Source organism: Lissotriton vulgaris, chromosome 4_1 (genome assembly GCF_964263255.1).
Source record: "Lissotriton vulgaris chromosome 4_1, aLisVul1.2, whole genome shotgun sequence".
In the NCBI taxonomy this organism is placed as follows: Eukaryota; Metazoa; Chordata; class Amphibia; order Caudata; family Salamandridae; genus Lissotriton; species Lissotriton vulgaris.
This window is the reverse complement of record NC_141691.1, coordinates 2,079,823,222-2,079,842,307: the sequence shown is the minus strand read 5'-3', so window position 1 is coordinate 2,079,842,307 and position 19,086 is coordinate 2,079,823,222. Positions and strand designations below refer to the sequence as shown.

The 19,086-nt window shown below is 49.1% G+C and overlaps 1 protein-coding gene across 3 annotated transcripts in view; it reads right to left on the bottom strand.

The window, feature by feature from the left end:
* Nucleotides 1–19,086, bottom strand: part of MAPK15 (mitogen-activated protein kinase 15) — a 185,413-nt gene that overhangs the window by 85,063 nt on the left and 81,264 nt on the right. For all 3 annotated transcript variants that reach the window (XM_086966537.1, XM_086966536.1, XM_086966538.1), the window contains one exon: nucleotides 13,647–13,784. In XM_086966537.1, coding sequence (XP_086822663.1) covers nucleotides 13,647–13,784 — 138 coding nt within the window. The remainder of the gene's footprint in view (nucleotides 1–13,646; nucleotides 13,785–19,086) is intronic.

Sequence of the window (19,086 nt, the reverse complement as noted above, 5' to 3'; positions counted from 1 at the left end):
CCGACGCCTACAATAGGCCCACGCCGGCGTGATGACATCAGTTCCACCCTTTTTTCCGTGCCATCGAGGCACACGGACGGACCAATGACAGTAGAAATATACATAGTATACACAATACACAATAGTCAAGGAGAAACACACATAGTGTGAAGCAAGTGCAAGAAAGCAATTGAAACAACTCCTTAACATTACAATATATAAACAATACATTAAAGAAACTCTGGTAAAGAAGAGTGGACAACGGGGAGGCGGGTGGGTCAGTGAGGAATCCACAGGCAGATATAGTATCTACCAGAAAAACGTTACCGAAGGTAAGTAACTTTTTCTTCTGATACATCTGCCGTGTGGATTCCTCACCTTGTGAAGAGTCCCACAGCAGTCCCCACTCCCGGAGGAGGGTGTCCACTCTTCTAAACCAGGAAATCCTGAAGGACAGAGCGCGCAAATTGGCCGTCCCTTCTCACTTCGGTATCTAAGCAGTAATGCTTTGCGAAAGTGTGGAGGGAAGACCAAGTCGCCGCCCTACAAATGTCCTCAACAGGAACACCTCTAGCCAATGCTGAGGTTGACGACTTAGCTCTAGTTGAATAAGCCCTAATACCCTCTGGAGGTTCCTTACCGGCCAAAGAGTAGCAGATCTTTATACACAGAACGATCCATCTTGACAAGGTTCTTTTATGGACCGCTCTTCCTTTTTTGCAGCCAGCAAACCCAACGAAGAGATGGACATCCAAACGACAGTCTTTAGTTCTGTCCAGATAAAAAGACACCCCCTCTTGGGGTCCAGACGGTGCAACCTCTCCTCCTCCTTGGAAGGGTGTGGGGGAGGATAAAAGGTAGGGAGAGTAATGGATTGACCAAGGTGGAAAGGAGTCACCACCTTAGGAAGAAAAGCAGCCCTGGTCATTAGAAGCATTCGATCAGCATGAATGGTCAAGAAAGGGGGCTTGGAACTAAGAGCTTGAAGCTCACTCACCCTCCTTGCCGAGGTTATTGCAACGAGGAAGACTGCCTTAAGGGTTAAAAGCCTCATAGGACATTTATGAGTAGGAGGGAACTTATTTGTGAGGCCCTTCAAAAACCTTAAAACTACAGGAGACTTAAAAAGAGAAGGCTGGTCAGGCAAACAAAGAAAAGCCGACAGTGCCGAAAGATAGCCCTTAACCGTGGCAACAGCAAGCCCTTGCTGCGCCAGAGAAAGAGCAAACTGGAGAACATCAGACAAACGGGCTCCCAAAGGGTCAATAGAATTCTCATCACACCAAGTGACAAATCTTGACCATCTGTAAGAATAGACAGTTTTAGTGGAGTCACGCTTGGCTGACAAGATGACATCCACCACGTCAGGCGTGAGAGAAAAGGAAATCAGGTTGCCCCGTTCAATCTCCAGGCATGAAGGTGCAATGTCTGGAGGTGGGGGTGTAGAACCTGCCCCTCCATCTGAGAGAGGAGGTCTGCCCTGAGAGGGAGACGGAGCGGCGGGTGAGAGGAGAGGTGGAGTAGATCTGTATACCACACCCTTCTTGGCCAGTCCGGGAGGACAAATATAACTTGGGCCCGGTCTTGGCGAATCTTCCTCAGAACCCGAGGAATCAAGGGTATGGGAGGAAATGCGTAAAGGAGTTGATCTCCCCAACTCAACTGAAACGCGTCCCCCAAGGCTCCTTGCATCGGATACTGGAGACTGCAGAATGACGGGCAGTGAGCATTCTCGCGAGTGGCAAACAGGTCCACCTGAGGAGTCCCCCACGTCCGAAAAACGTGACGAACCACCTCCGGGTGAAGCCTCCACTCGTGGTCGGCAGAGAACTGCCGACTGAGACTGTCTGCACGCACGTTCAGGACTCCGGCCAGATGATTTGCCATCAGACAAATCTGGTGGTCCTGAGCCCAGGACCAGAGACACAGAGCCTCTCTGCAGAGACACTGCGACCCCACTCCTCCCTGCTTGTTGATGTACCACATTGCGGTTGTGTTGTCCGTCAGGACTTGGATCGACCGACCGCGAAGGGAGGGGAGGAAGGCCTTGAGCGCCAGACGTATCGGCCGCAACTCTAGAAGGTTGATGTGAAGCAACCTTTCCTCTGAAGACCAAAGACCCTTGACCTCCAGATCCCCCAGATGAGCACCCCACGCTAGAGTGGATGCATCCGTTATCACCGTGGCCACCGATGGAGGTAGTTGAAAAGGCTTTCCTTGTGACAGATTGCCTTCCACGCTCCACTAAGACAGATCCGCTGCAGTTTCTCCGGAGATCCTCACAGACTCCCCGAGATCCCCGTTGTGCTGCGGAGACACCACTGGAGTGCCCTCATGTGTCAGAGTGCATGGTTGACCAACAGAATGCAAGAAGCCATCAGACCGAGCAGGCGAAGGACCTTCAGGACTGGAACGACCGCTCCATTGAAAAATAAAGGAATCATTTCCTGAATGTCGCAAATCCTTTGAGGAGGGAATGCACGACAAACAGTAGTGTCCAGTACAGCACCTATGAACAGGTTGCGCTGGGAGGGCACCAGGTGAGACTTGGGTACATTTATCGAAAAATCCAACCTGAACAACAACTGAGTTGTCTCTTGCAGATGATGGAGCATCTTCTCCGACTACTCCGCTTTGATCAGCCAGTCGTCCAAATAAGGGAACACAGGTATCCCCGACCTCCTGAGATGAGCTGCCACCACCACCATCACCTTGGTGAAGACTCGAGGCGCAGTAGTAAGACCAAACGGAAGGACCGCAAACTGGTAGTGTTGCGATCCCACCGTAAAACGGAGATACTTCCTGTGCGACTTCAGGATTGGGATGTGGAAATACGCATCCTGCAAGTCGAACAACACCATCCAGTCTCCTTCCAGCAGCGCTTGAAGAACCTGAACAAGGGTGAGCATCTTGAATTTCTCCTGTTTCAGATAGAGATTCAAGATCCTGAGATCCAGGATTGGACGCAGTCTGCCATCCTTCTTGGGAATCAGGAAATACCGGGAGTAGCATCCCTGACCCCTTTCCTGCTCTGGGACCACCTCTATCGCACCCTTTCGTAACAGAGTTAGCACCTCCTCCTGCAGAAGAGACAGATGTTCCTCGGTGCAAAAGCCTTGACAAGGAGGGTAATTGGGAGGGAATTCCCGAAAGGGAAGGGCATACCCATTTTCTACAAGATTGAGAACCCAAAGATCTGATGTAACCGATTCCCAAACCTGTAGAAAATGGGTAAGCCGGCCCCCCACCGGACCCACATGATCCTGAATAGCGGATCTAGGGCTGCTTTTCTGAGGCAGGGGGGTTGGAAGAAGAGGAGGAGGAAGAGGCCTGACATCCACGAGGACGCGCTCTTTGCTTTCCCCTGTACGATCGGTACATAGAATTTTGCTGCTGCTGCTGCTGTTGCTACTGCTGCTGTTGACCTTGCCGGTAATTCCGAAAGGAAGAACAACCAAAGCCCCTGAACCTCCTGTTGGACGAAGAGCCTCTGATCTGGAGACCTAAAGACTTAGCTGTCGCTCTGCTATCCTTAAATCTCTCAAGGGCCGCATCAGCTTTCTTCCCAACGAGACCAGAACCATCAAAAGGAAGATCCAGCAAGGTCGCCTGAACATCAGCCGAAAAGTCTGAGGATTTCAGCCAGGCTGACTTCCTAGTGGCGACAGCAGTGCCCATGATACGAGCCACAGAGTCGGCAGTGTCCAGACCACTTTGTATAACCTGGCGAGCCGCCGCCTGAGTATCAGAGATCACTTCCTCAAAATCCTTCCTGCTGGCATCAGGAACTTTAGGAACCAGGACACGCAAAGAATCCATCAGGGCATGCACATATCTCCCCATCAGACAAGTGGCATCAGTTGACTTCAACGCCATGCTTGCCGATGAAAAGGTCTTTTTTGCAACCTGGTCTTGTTTCTTCGCTTCCTTTTCACAAGGAACCTGGGGAAAGGCACTAACACTCTTTTTAGAACAGGCTGCTTGAATGACCTGGCTCTCAGGCGAAGGATGAGAAGACAAAAAAGCAGGGTCCTCAGGTGCAACCCTGTACCTTCTCGCAACACTCTTAGAAACCGCAGGAGCCGACAACGGTTTCTTCCACACCTCCATAATGGGATCCGTCAAGGCATCATTAAATGGAAGCAAAGGCTCCACCACGGAACTCGGAGAATGCAAAACCTCAGTGAGGATATTGGATTTAAACTTTACCGTTGGCAAAGTCAATTGAAGAAGTTCAGCAGCCTTCCTCATAACCAAATGGTAAGGTTGGATATCCTTAGAAGGAGCACCAGAGCCTGAGGGCAACTCCCACTCTGGAAAGAAATCAAGACTTCCTGAATCAGCCAACTCCTCAAAACAGCTCTCCTCCAATTCACCTTCCTCCACACCAGAATGTGAATCCAAGTACCTTTGCTCTTCCAAAAGGCGTTGAGCTTCCCTTCTGGACCTCTCCTTCACACGCCTCGCAGTCGGATCCACCAGCGGCTCCGTCGGATTCGGGGCCGACGCCGGTATCGAATCCGATGGCACAGAGGAATGCCCTCGAGGACGATCTGGAGCGGGCGACGCCGGAATCTGCGTCGACGACTTCGGCGGAGCCGGGAATTGCCAATGCGGCGTCGGAGCCGGCATATAAGGCATAAACGGAGCCGGAGGATAGGAGTGAGGAACTCCCAAGCTGTAAGCCAAAGGACCCATGGGACCCGAAGGTGCACCAGAGGGGTACCACGCCCATGAGAAGACGCCATACAAAGCGTTAAGAAACACTGAAGGGTCCTGGCCTGGGGCAGGAAAGGGCGGTTGAAAATCCTCAGGCCGGTCCTGAGGAGGGATCGGATTCGGCTCATCAACAGGCGCGGAATCCACATCCTCCCGAGCCTCTTCCTCTTCTCGGGTCGGGGACGGCGCCGGAGATGGATTCGGAGCCAGAGAAGGATTCGGAGCCGGAGTAAGAGACCGCCCATGCGACTCCGAAGGTGAGTCCTCACCTTCAGGCTCAGAGACATCCAGAGTAACCACCTTCGAACGTACCTTCTTCGGTGACCTCGACCTCGAGCCCGACTCCTTACCGGAACGACGTCGGGACTCATGTCTCCTCTTCTTATGTTTCTTCTTCGACTTTGAAACATGATCCGATGCCGACCTCGAAGACGACCCCTCTCGAGAACCAGACCTCGACTTCGTCCTTGACTTCGACCTCGCCCTTCGAGAACGAGACCTCGACGATTTCTCTTTCCCAGCCTTCATCTTCGCAACCAGGAGTTTGGCCTCTCTCTCCCTCAGGGCCTTCGGGCTCATCTTCCGACATGAAGAACAATCTTCCACATCATGGTCGGAACTCAAACACCAGATGCAGTCATCATGCGGGTCGGTAATAGACATCATTTTACCGCACTCCCTGCAGGGCTTGAAGCCGGTCTTCTTAGATGACATCGTCGAAGTGACAGGATACAAAGAAGCAGAAATTTGCAACAAAAAGGCAACAAAGTACCAGTTGGCTACAGAGATTCCCGATAACCGTTAGCGTCGACGACGCGAAAAAAAGGGAACTGATGTCATCACGCCGGCGTGGGCCTATTGTAGGCATCAGTGACGTCAGCGGAGTCGCGAGCGAAGCCGTGTCTCTAGGACGTCCACGTCCACGTCGGCGCGAGGCTACAAAAAGAATTTCCTAATGTTGCTGACGCAAGGGGGATATTCACAAGGTGAGGAATCCACACTGCAGATGTATCTATCAGAAAGAGGGTGTCTGTCTGTATGTGAGTATTTTTATGTATGTCTGTGTGCCTCTCTGTCCGTGTGTCTGTGTGTCCGTTTTGTGTTTTTATCCATCTATATGCGTAGCTATTTTTGCATGTTTGGCTGTGTGTGTTTTCAGGTTGTGTTTGTCTGACTGTGAGTGTTTGGCTGTGTGTCTGTATGCCATGCGTGCATCAGTATTTGTGTGTCTGTCTCTCTCTGTATCAGTCTGTCTCTGTGAGTCTTGGTGTGAGGGTCTGTCCAGGTGCTGTCTTTGTAGGAGTCTATGTTTGGTCTGTCTGTCTACATCTTTGTGTATCTGTCTGTGTGTCTGCAGGTCTGATAGTGTGTCTGGCTGTGTGTCTATGGGTCTGTGTGTCTGTGTATGTGAGTATGAGTGTGTCTGTATTTGTGGGTATGAATCTGTCTCTCTGTAGGAGCATGTGTCCTCCCAAATGTGTGTGCCTGACTGTGCCTGCTTCTGGGTGTTTGTTTGTGTATGGCTAAATGTGCATCTGTGTGTGGCTGTGTATATCCGTTTACAGCTGTACGTGTTTGTATGTTTATTTGCATAATCTGTCTGTGTGTTAGTTTGTCTAGCTGTGTCTGTAATTGCGCCTGCCTATGTGTGGCTTTCTTTTTCTGTCTGACTGGGTGTTTAGGGGGTTTCAATGTCTAATAACTAAAAAAGCTGTTTTTCAGTAATTTTCATCCTGACTGAAGGTGGATACTGACCAATCCTCAAAGGCAGAGAGGTTTTTAACCACATCTCTCCTTACTGTCACTGTCCTCGAAAGATACACCCTTATATGCAATTCGTGTTGTGTGCAGTTTTTATGTGAACTTACATTCACTGTAACAAAGTAAATGGTGGTGGCCCTATGGACGTGGGTCCCTTCCTCATTTGGCCACTGGATTCAAGCTAGCCTGGCTGATGAAGGGTGTTACCCAGAAACGGGTCCAAGGATGCTTGTTTCCGGTTCAGGGAAGACCTGGCTTGGCAGTTCGGGCTGGTCTGTTCCCATGGGGCACGGAGTCAAGACTGATTTGCATATAGCTGGGTCTGAACTGAGGTGGCGAAGTGAGCTAAAGAACGATAATGGATATAACCCAGATCTGTGACTGGGGGTGAGTGTCTGAAAAGTTTTAGCGCTCCGTCCATCATCTACTTGTGTTTGCTTTGTTCACCCTAAGTTGGCAGGATATGCCCAGACGTGGGTCCCTTGCTCACTTTGCCACTGGATTCAAGCTAGCCTGGCTGATGAAGGGTGTTACCCTGAAACCGGTCCCAGGATGTTTGTTTCCGTTCAGGGAAGACCTAGCTTGGCAGTTCGGGCTGGACTGTTCCCATGAGGCATAGGGTCAAGACTGGTTTGCATATAGCTGGGTCTGAACTGAGGTGGCGAAGTGAGGTAAAGAACGATGAGCGATTCAACCAAGATCTGTGACTGGGGTGAGTGTCTGAAAGGTTTCAGCGCTCCGTCCATCATCTACTTGTGTTTCCTTGGTGGCCCACGGAGACATTGTGAATGGCTGCCAGTGGTTGGAGTTTTGTTTAAGAGAGTGTGGGGATTGACATTGTTGATCTCCATAAATGTCCAATGATGTTGTTGTGGATCATTGTATTGTATTGTATTGTATATTGGATTTATATAGCGCTTATCACCCAGGGGTCTCTAAGCGCTTGCCTTGGGAACCCGTCCTGGCTTTTCCCTGTGAGATAGCCACTATAGGGCATCCCCAAGGTGAAAGCCAGGCATCCCACCGCGGGGGGCCGTTGTGGAGATTAAGCAAGCTTAATGCCCAGAGTTGCAGAGTGTGAACCCATGATTAGGTCAGGCACCGAAGCGAGAATTATCGAGTCCGTGGACGTTTGAGCTCAAGACCCTGCCGCGTCGGGAATTGAACCATGGTCCCGGGTCTGACCTCTGCTTCAGGGTCTGCCTGCTCTAACCAGTGAGCCACACTTCTCCACAACCAGTGAGCCACACTTCTCCACTTCTCATGCCAAACTATAAAATAAGGCTGTCTCGGAGGAGCACAACTAGCACTGCTAGGGCACGTCTAGGAATTTCTACTCATGTTGGATTGTCTACAACAGTGATTTCTAACAGAAGGAATAGCTTACCAATGGTTGGGATACCAAAACTGGGGGATATCTAGGAAACGCAGGGTCTACTCTCCCTTGTGGAACAATAGGACCAGTATGACTACAGCCACACAACACTTCAGCCACATGCAGGGACTAGCGAGAACTATAGCATGAATTGGCAGACGTTGGAGTTTCGCCTCCTATCTGCGCAGTCTGCCAAAACATGCTATCTCATTGATTTACTGGACACTGGAGGCTAACGGCCAACCTGCTTTTGGCATGTTATGAATTAAATGGGAGAAAGACCTGGGCTTCCAGAGAAATCAGGATTAGGGGGAGGTGTGTCGCCACACACGAGAGGTCACAAGTAAATCCAGATTTAGATTAGTGCAACTGACAAGTCTGCATTACAGTGACAACATCAAAAGTAGATTGTTCACAATGGGGAGAGTTGAAAATTAGTGTTCACGGGATGTGGCCTGAAGGAGTCATACCCTCTGGGACTGTCCACATATACATACAGTTATTTAAGTCACAGATCAGACAGTGCCTTTTTTACGGTTGCGGTGGAACCAGTGAACTTAACCCGGAAGCTGTGTACTCTGGGAATATGGGGTTGGACCAAACTCTACCTAAATATACACTGATGTTTTTAATGTGGCTCTCATCGTGGCCAGCAGCGATATTGCTCAGAAGTAGAGGAGGGGGAGTTGTCCACCATAAGCCAGTGGCCGGCTGGAGTAGACTGGTGCATGCCGGCCAGGCATACAATATATCTATTGAAATCTGAAACGGTCTGGAATTTAGAGACTTTGACTGACTGCACGGATGGTCAAGCTGTCAGCTCAATTCAATCTTGTACAATGCACCAACATTTGATGTGTTTGTCATACCAGGGACAGAAAGTTTTGCTGTGTTTTTCTTTGTTCATGGTGCAAAGCATAATAAAAAGATGAAAAAAATATGGGGCATCCTTAAGTAAAAGAAGGATAATCCTGAACTGGCAGGAGGCACTCTGGCATCTTGAATATCAACAACACCTGTCCTTGTTGCCGAGAGAATTTGCCTGTAAGCACTGGTAAAATTATAAGTACTGCTGCACCAAGCTTGTCCATTCACTCATCACCTCAAGGAATACGATGGATGTCTGTCATGGTAATCCTGTTCAGACCCCGACCTTCTACACAAAAGTGCAGATCTGTTGACCCTTGTTTGTGTATTGATCCAACACCACTGGGCTGGCCCATGAAGTAAAGGATTTCTCAATTACTTTTAGGCCTAGCATCCTGGCCATTATATCTGTAATGCAGTCCTGGACATTGTCTTTCTCCTTCATGCATTGTAATTGTAATGAGACCAACTCTACGCCCCTCCTGTAATGGCCCCAAACTGGGGTTAATTCAGGGGGCAGTGAGAACAATTGGTCTAAGCAGTCTGCTACACGCCACTTGCTGCGCCAGTGTCAGATTCTTTCCTTCCATTGAGTTCCCCATCTCTGCTCTAAGGAGCAGTCTACGTAGAAGTTCAATCTTCCTTGACCTGGGTTGCTGCAGGAGCCACAGAAGGAGTGTAGGAGAGTAGGATCTGCTTACTATGGTTACCCCCACTTTTTGGTGGTGTTTCACAGTTTTTTTTACTTTAGTCTGGCTGGGGCCCTGCTAACCAGGACCCCAGCCTAGCTGCATCCTCACTAAAATGACTGCATGTACTTTAGGTACACTCCAGATTGGTTACTGGGTTACCCTTGTATATTGTACCTTAGGTACTAAGGGCATAGGTACCCCAGAGGCCTGCCAGGGTTGAAGCATGTATTATGCCAAGCCTGGGAATCCTTCCAAAATGGCCCACAGGTCTGCTACTGCAGCCTGGGTAAGGTGGTGCATGCACCCCTTGTAAGATATAGGTTACCTATATCTACCTTTAATCACTGACACATAGACACCTATAAGTCACTCCTATGGCAGGCCTTATCAATCCTGAAGGCAGAGTGCTTGGTTTTGTGTGAGAGGGTGCCCATGCATGAGCAGGGCCCCTCTGCAGCTTTCGGAATCTATTCTCGGAGCCTGTTCTGTGATGCAGCCAGACCATATACTCTTGAGTGCATTATAACCTTGCGGTAAATGCTAACTTTGGAATGGCTGCTTGGAAACATGTTGTGTTTAGAGTCAAACACTTTGGATTCCTAACACACCCCACCACCCCACACCCCCCCCCCCACCAGTACTGGTGGCAGGGGTAGAATTCCAACCTTCTAGAGGGAGAGACATGTACACACTGACCTAACCGGTAATAGTTTAAAAGAACCCCAGCATCACAAAATGGATGCTGCAGCCACAGACATAAGTCTGACCTCCTGCTGCTGGACGAAACTCTGGCAGTGGAGGCCTGGACAATAGGATTCCTGTCACAGGGAGGTGTAACCACCTCCCAGACAGGCTTTAGTGTATTGGGGCTGGGTGGGTGCATTCAAAGAATGCTTTTCACACAGTGCTGGGGGCACACATGGTGTCCCTGTGCATATCCCAGTTCAAACCGGTTGCAGGGGCACTCAGCCCCTGCTCTGGCGCGAAACTGGACAAAGGGAAAGGGGTGTAGCCACCCCCCTCCCTGGATCCTCCCATAGGTGGTTCCCTAGAGTATGTCCAACCCCCTAACTTAGTATAAGTATGGGACCCCAGTCCTTAGGACTTCCGATTACACCTGGACGAAATTCTGCAACATATATCCTGGAACTTCAACATTCTACATTGACTGGAAGACGGATGAATCTCCCTTGGGTCAAGGAGTGACTCCGCTGCTCAAGCAGGCACCAAAGAAGCATCTTGCCAGTTTGCATTTCCGAGGCTCCCGCCGGACCCGGAAGTATTTGCGACTCAGGACACTGACTTCCAGACTTCTCAGGGGCTGACACGAGATCCCAGTACAGCTGAGACCCACAGCCCTCACGAGTGATGTGCTTGGACACCATGCACATTTGCAAGTGCATCCACTTCCTGAGCTTTCCCGAAGTTGTGCATTGGGCTACTTGTAGTCCAAGCCCCAAGCCCCATCTGCACCGAAGATTGTGGGCCCACACTCCACAAGTGTTCCGTAAGCCGCTTCTAGCATTTCTGCTCGAGGCCCCTTCGAGATCCCTGGTCAGTTGACTGGTGGGTCCCCACAAAGGTAACTCTTCTTTTCCTTGGGCTTCCCTGATTGCTCCAGACGTGCCCTGACTCCCCTCAAAAGGGTGAGTCCCTCAGACCTTGGTGGTCTGCACCGAAGCCGATCTCTGCTTTCTGCGTGGGTTGCTGTTGCCAAGGCTTGTTGGGTCCAATCCGGAATCCGACACTGCAGCACTCAACATCCTTTGAGGGACAGCTTAAATCCAGCTCCTGGTCTTCCTTGATGCATCCTAGTCCTCGTGGCTGAAGAGTCAAACTTCACCTTCTTCACCTGAAATCACCCGACATCGGTTGGCATCTTCTCATCGCCTTCCTGGTCACTGGCAAGTGACCCAGACCCTGTCCCCTCTGCTTTCAGGTTCTTCAGATCTCTGATCCACCCTTGGATCCACCCGGACACTTTCCACTTGGTGAACTGCAGCCTTTTTCAGCAGCTCGCCATTGAAATCGATGACGAAACCAGACACGAAGAGAAACCTATGCACCCGGCTTTCCTGGGTGAGGTCTCTCGAGTACTCAGGTGCTCCCATGGGTGTTGACTCTAGAACCTCCTAGTTCTAAAGGGGCTTGCTCCAAGTCCTCTTCTAAGTGTCCTTAATCTGTAATTTTCCAACCGCGACTTTACCCATAGAAGTTAATGGTGATTCTGGGCTGTGTTTAGACACTGCACGCGTCCCCCGTGGCTCCCCTGTGTCACTACCTTGGGTGGTTCCTGGTGGCCCCAGCGGTTCTAAAGGCTCTAGGCCTTGTATCTATGTCAGTCGTAGTTCTTATATCACTTTCTTAATATATGGTTTGGTACACCCCTAGGTGTACCAAACCAAATGCTTCAACAATACCCGGCAGGTCATACACAAGGAACTTCCTCATGTAGTTTGCGTAATCCGGAAAATGCACAAGCTGCTGCCACAGGAGCAGAATCAATGCATGCATCAATTGAACTGTAATACCAGACTGCAGGAAATCCCAGGTCTTAGAACTGTAAGTAAAATAAGACATTGAGGAACTGAGGAAGCAGACTGAGGTCTGCAAAACAAACTTGAGCTTTATCAGGTAAACAAAAAGAGGTGAAAGCAGACCGACATGCTGTATGCATCTGTGCCCTGGGTGAACTGAACCAGTGCCCAATCAATACCTTGTTCCAGTACATCCACCCAGGCTAATAAGTGCTGGGAACTCCACAAGGAGGGTGTGGGTACTGAAGGGAGTAGCACATCATAAGAAAGAAAACATGATTATCACACTGTACCTGAATCCTCGATGGCACTGTGTAGTATTACATTATGCTGTACATTATGCTTTATGATTAAAGTACTTTCTTTAAATGCAAAGTATAAGTACTGTGCTGGACAATACGTTACTGTGGCTGTTGATTTACAGTTCAGTTCTGTGCTCTTACCTCCCACCCCACTACTTCCATGAGAACACTTTGACTGCTCTACGTCGCTACCCTGAGAGTGAAGAGCAGAACATTTTTATGGGGCTGAATCAGCAGAGCCACCGTACAATGGACCCCAGGACCCATTTGGCAAACCACCTCAAGCACCACTGTTGGGGCTCTGTAGAGCCGGTGTCTGCCCTGTGGCCCCCTGAACAGGGTCTGACATGGCATTATGCGGTATATGTACCTTGATTCCACACAAGGCTTTAACAGGGAGGAAAATGACACTTGTTATGGCCTCATACTTGAAATACCGCTCTCCCGCCAGGTCGCACCCAGGCATACTCCAGAGACTGATCAGCAAAGAGCAATGAGAAAATAAAGAGGGAGCACTCTTCTTTTAAGCACAGGAAAACAAGAGGTCGCAAAGGAGACTTCATTTTCTCCCTCTGAAGTGATCCCTATTCTACATCCTGTGCGGCAGATAAGTTGGCGTAATTGTGAGGCTTCTGCCCAATAACTGGAGAATTTCAAGAAGGCTATATTAGGCAATTAGAATCAGATGCCCTCTTCTGTGTCTTAATGAGCATCCATGGTGGTTCCTTTGCTTGTGGTGCCAGTCCGAGATCAGATGATTTGGCACCAATGCCTTTTCATTTAAAGGTTCCTCGCGGGAAGTCGGCTTCTCTTTCGGCGTGAACTATCAAGTCCATCTCAGGCATTTGAGAGATAATGAGTTTCCTGACATGCAGAAATCAAAGCAGGAATACTTCTGAAGGATGGATGACCTGTTTGGGTCAGATTCTGACCAACTGACTTCTCCAAATCATCCACTTCAGGCTTCCAGAGACGAGGACAGCTAAGCAGTCAACTTAATGCCTAAGGAGTACTGGGGTTCTGCTAGGTTTATGGATCTGCAGAATGCCTGTGGGGTGCATACCTCACCAAATGTGGAGTTTCCACCAGCAGCAGCGGCTTAGTATTCAGCTGTTATAAAGAATGCAGAGGATACTTTACACATCTCTTGCACAGAGAACAAGTGAAAACCTGTATTTTACAGAGCCAATCTCTGCCTACAATTTTTCTGCAATGAAGCATAACAACAAACTGAAAGCCACATTACAGTGACAAACAATAATGGAGACAAGATCATGTGATAAATGAAAAAGTTCAACATAAATATTTCAAGCTCCAAAATGAAAGAAAGGAAGGATGCCAAAGGATGACCACTATTCATATATATGGTCTATAATAATAACAGACAGCAGCATGAAGAGTGGGACACACCTACCTTTGAACATAAGGGTGATGCAGCGCCTCGTCAGCAGTCAATCTCTTATCAGGGTTGAAGACCAACAGTTTCTTGACCAGGTCCACTGCCTCAGGAGGTGTGCTAGAGGAAAAAAGCTCTTCAAATGGCACCTTCGGTCTGAGAAAATAAATAGAAAATGACACACACAAAGGTTAGTATCTAAAATCCTCCTAGAAACCCTCCAAAAGATGGTACTTTTACTGAAATGAAGGGAAGGGAGGAAAAATAAAAGATATGAAAACTAAATACAAGTAAGTGATGGAGGGAGCTGGCAGGGATGAAAGATAACAGATGAATGAGCAGCACTGGAAATCAAATAAAATCCGCAGCCGGCGATGAAGAGCTGAAAGGGACAGAAAGGAAAGAATGGGGCATACTCAGATGGAGAGTAGTAAATGTTATTTCACTTTAACTGTAATTCTTCAGCATTGGTACTTTTGATATATTCACAACCTTTACTTTTTTCCATATGTCAGGATAGGAAGGCGCAGTAGTCACTGTTAATAAAGTAGTATTTTAACACAGCAAATGACACTCAAAACAAATGGAGAACATTTATTCACCATTAGCCTCATTTTGACCCACTCAGGTGGAGGGGCAGATTCTATGAAAGATGCCAATGAAGAACTGTAGTTACAGGCAAGTAACATATTCTTCTCAAACAATGGATCTTTCATAGATCCACATGCTTTAAATATAATTTCTGAAGTATATTTATACAATGTAGGAGGAAGTAAGGCTTACCTTAATGGAAAATGTTGCGCAGCACTGCCTGTAGATTTTCATAGAAAAGACATTGGTAAATTAATATTTTCATTCAGATAAATAAAGTTGGTTCCCTGGATATAAATCTGAGTGTTAAAAGTGACATTGTTGTTACTGAATTTTAGTTGAGGAGGCTTTATAGAAAATGGCTGTCTCTTTCAGCTAGGTTTTGTCAATATTATTGCCAGAAAAAGGCATTCTTACATGAGAGCTTTTGATGTGATGCCTGACAAATTGACTCAAAATCATGCTTTAATTCAAACTCCTTGTATAATTTTCAGTTCCCATGTTGGTGGATTCTTTGCTAGACGGGAGAAGTGTGGAAAAGGCCTCTCATGAATTATTTAACCATTCGAGTTCAGAATAAGGACCGTACAGCAGGAGTATTGTCAGATGTACTGTCCATATTATCAGCCAATGTCAAAACGTAAAATATTTTCAATTTTTTAAGAATAGGTGTTAACCGTGATGTTGCTCAGTTGCTTGCATAATCTTCTTAGAGCTTGGTGGAATGTTCAGAAAAACATATTGTACGTCTGCAGCAGCCAGTCAGGTGCAGAGAAGCTGAACTGTGTTGAAGCAACTGTCCTTCATTCTTGCAAAGACGATCTGGATGGGGTCAGACTTGGATCTGTGTTTCTATGGACACAGCTGTGTATCCAGAGCCGGTATCCCATAGCCTGGCCCACCCTGAGCAGCTCGCAATAGTGAACGTGGTTCCATTTTGAACTTCCCTAATGCCCTTCGGACCAGCGATATTGGGAGATTAGCATACCTACTTGGGAGTTGGGATACAACTACATGCTTGCCTTGCGTTGGCATAGTCCAGCTTAGCAAAAAGATCTTGTGGCAGTATACCCGATCTTTAAAAAAGCAAACAGTTCTAGTCTCTCAAATCCAGACTACTGGTGACAATCCACACACTTTCTCTTTAAGGCATCTATTGTCTTGTTTTTTAATCTTGGAACGCATCCCAGCACTATAATGGTCTTGTGATGCAGCAATCTATGCCAACGCAGATGAACTTCTGTTTCGATTTGGTTACTCTTTGTTTCAGCACAGAGTTGTCATGTTGTCAGACCTCTATCTCACATCCTGGTGTGAGAGCAGCAGCAGAAAGGCCTTCATATCTAGTCTGACATCCCTTAAGCCCAATATGTTTAAGCACAGTTTTATTTTCTTGAAGAGTCCAAAGGCGGCTTGAGTATAGGTTTTTTGCAACGCTCCCAGCCTTTCAATGAGGCACTTGTTTGATCATCCACCAAGTCAAGACCTGTTTCATCCCTATCACGATTTGAATGTAGTTGTCTCATCTGCCCAAGATCTGCTTCCACTTTATCAATCAATCAGAACATTTATAGAGAGTGCTACTCACCCGGGAGGGTCTCAGGGCGCTAGAGAGGGGGCAGAAGCAGCTACTGATCAAACAGCAAGGTCTTGAGGAGTCTCCTGAAGGTCAGCAGGTCCTGGGTCTGTCACAGGTGGATGGGGAGGGTGTTACAGGTCTTGGCGGTGAGTTGAGAGAATGATCTGCCACCGGTGGTCATTCAGCGGATGCGTGGGATGGTGGCGAAGGAGAGATCTGCAGAGCGAAGCTGGTGGTTCGGGGTGTAGAAGGTGAGTCGTTCGTTGAGGTATGCCGGTCCGGCATTGTGAAGTGCTTTTTGGGTGAGGAGCTTGAAGGTGATCCTCTTGTTGATTGGGAGCCAGTGAAGGTCTCTCAGGTGGACGGTGATGTGGCTATGGTGGGGGATTACGAGGATGAGGCATGCGGAGACTTTTTGTATGCGTTGGAGTCTTTTCTGGAGTTTGGCCAAGGTTCCCACGTAGAGGGCGTTGCTGTAGTACAGCCTGCTGCTGACGTGGGCGTGGGTGACCGTCCTCCTGGTGTTGGTGGGGATCCAGCTGTAGATCTTGCAGAGCATGCGGAGGGTGTTGAAGCAGGAGGAAGAGACAGCGTTGACTTGCTGGGTCATAGAGTGCGTTAAGTCCAGGATGAAACCCAGGTTGCGCAATTGTTTGGTGGGTGTCGGGCAGATTCCAAGGTGGCCGGCCACCAGGAGTCGTCATATGCGGAGGGGGTGGAGCCGAGGACGAGGACTTCCGTCTTGTCAGAGTTAAGTTTCAGACAGTCTTCTTCCACTCTGCAACGGCATTCATTCCCTCATGGAGGTTGGATTTGGCGGTGGGCGGCTCCTTGGTGAGGGAGAGGATTAGCTGGGTGTCGTCGGCGTACAAGATTATGTTGAGGTGGTGTGCTTGGACGATGTTGGCGAACGGTGCCATGTAGATGTTGACAAGGGTCGGGATGAGGGTCCTTGAGATACACCGCAGGTGATCATGGTGGCTTCGGATCTGAATGGGGGATACAGACTCCCTGGGTTCTGCCGGTGAGGAAGGAGGGGATCCAGTTAGGGTTTTGTCACAGATCCCTGTCTCGTGGAGTCATGTGAGTAGGGTGTGGTGGCAGACGGTTTCAAAAGCGGCCGAGAAGTTTAGGAGGATGAGGGCTGCGGTTTTTGCTGTTGCCCAGTAGGGTCCTGATGTTGTCGGTGGCGGCGATGAGGGCGGTTTCGGTGCTGTGGCTGCTGCGGAAGCCAGATTGGGTGGAGTCCAGGATGTTGTTCTCATCCAGGAAGTGGGTTTACAAAAAATCTTGTGCTCCCTTATTTGGAGAAAACTAAGATTTTGACAGGACCAATGATTGTGCAAGGGACACACTAGAGGGAGAGAGGGTGTTGGCGCAGTCGTCGATCCATTGTCTGGAAGTTGTGGGCCGTTGCACTTGTGTCAGAGGGCACAGTTGGAGGGTCTCGGGTGAGTGTGGTGAGGAGCTGGTCTTCGGTTACTTTGTTCCAGCTGCGGTGTGAGATTTGTTGCAGTTGGATGTGCGTGGTGTGTTTCTAGAAGCAGAAGTGGATGCAGTGGTGGTCGGTCGAGTGGAGTTTGGTGGTGTGGCTGAAGGTGTCATGGTTGCTGGCGGAGAAGATAGGGTCAAGTGTGAGTTCGGCGGAGTGGGTGGGTTTCGTGACGAGCTGTTTGAGTCTGAGGTTGGCTAAGTTGTCGATCAGGGTTGTGGAGTTGCTGTCATTGGGGTTCTCAGGGTGAAAGATCAGGTCTCCGAGGAGGATGTAGTCTGTGGAGGCGAGGGCGTGCGAGCTGATGAGGTCGGCGATGGAGTCTCTGAACTGTGGTTGAGGTCCCGGGGGTCTGAAGACAAGGGTCCCTCGGAGGTTGGTGTTATGATCGACGTGGATCTGGAAGTGTAGGTGTTCGGTTATGCTGAGGGATTCTTCGATGTAGGTTGAAATTCTGATGGTGTTCCTGTGGACGATGGAGATTCCCCCTCCCGGATTGTTGTTTCGATCCCTGTGGGTGATCTTGTAGCCATCCGGGATGGCTATGGCTATGTAGGGCGCCAAGGAGGCGTTCATCCAGGGCTCCATCAGGAAGGCGATGTCCGGGGAAGTTGAATCGAGAAGGTCCCAACGTTCGATGGTGTGCTTGTGGACTGAGCAGATGTTTAGTATGCATCTAAGAATGTTGTGGCCTGCTTTGGTGGGAAGGGCAGGACGGGCCGGTGTGAGCTGGCTGGTGTAGCTGCACTTACGGCAGGTGAAGGGTCCATGGGTGAACTTCGGGGTGGCCTGGAAGCAGGTGAAGGATCGGCCGGCATTGAGTGCATGGAGGGTGTTGGCATCGTAGCAGCATTGGGTGTTGTGGCGTGCATGGGGCCAGCGGAGCAACCGAGCAGCAGTTGCCATATAAAGGGGAGGGGGCAGGAGCAGATGTCAGGAGGCGGGAGCCAGGCTGAGTAGGGGGTGGGGCCGCAGGGGCAGCAGCGGCAGGAAAGCGGGCAGAGGCAAGGAGAGTCAACAAACACAAGGAAACAGTGGCGAGAGGACAAGTAATGAATCCAAGACACTAAGTAAATTAAATAGTTCAGAAGAATACAACAGTGTGGGCAATGCAGGGGCAGCAGGGAAGCTGAGAAGAAAAAAACGGACACAGAGCAGGTACAATATGGGACCTGACGAGCAGCAGGCTCGAACCCTGTACCGCAGAAGGACTTGTGCTGGGGTGGTGGACGGAGCGGCTGAGCTGCTGGGGAGGGTGCTGGCCTTGACCAGGAGGGCAAGGTTTCACCCAGAGAGGGCAAGGTTTCACTTTATGATACATTTTTTTTGTAGGGGCTTACTAAAGTAATGCAGGACAACATTATCCGTAAAAAACCTTTGTACTTCCTGACTGTAATCTGTGACCTTGTATTTATATCACGTAGAAGTTGTATTATTCTTTCTGCTCTCTCCTTGAGTGGATAACTCTTTAGAATATCTGCACAGATGTGTGCCTCTAGAAAGAAAATCTGTCACATCGGTAGTGGAAGCAACTTTCTGTTGCTGAGAGTCAGGCCTAATTCTTTCGGTACTGATCACGTTTGGTGAATTACATCTGATGTTTGGTAGAGATGGTCATCAGTGAGCCATCGAGATATGGGAAAACCCTCATACCTTAACAAGGTAAAGGTGCGGCCACTGGAGCTACGCATTTCATGAGTTCTGTGGGTGCGGACCTTGGGCTGAAAGAGAGTGCCTTGGATTGGCAGTGATGATCATCTACCATACAGTGGATTTTCTGTAAAGTTTATATAATG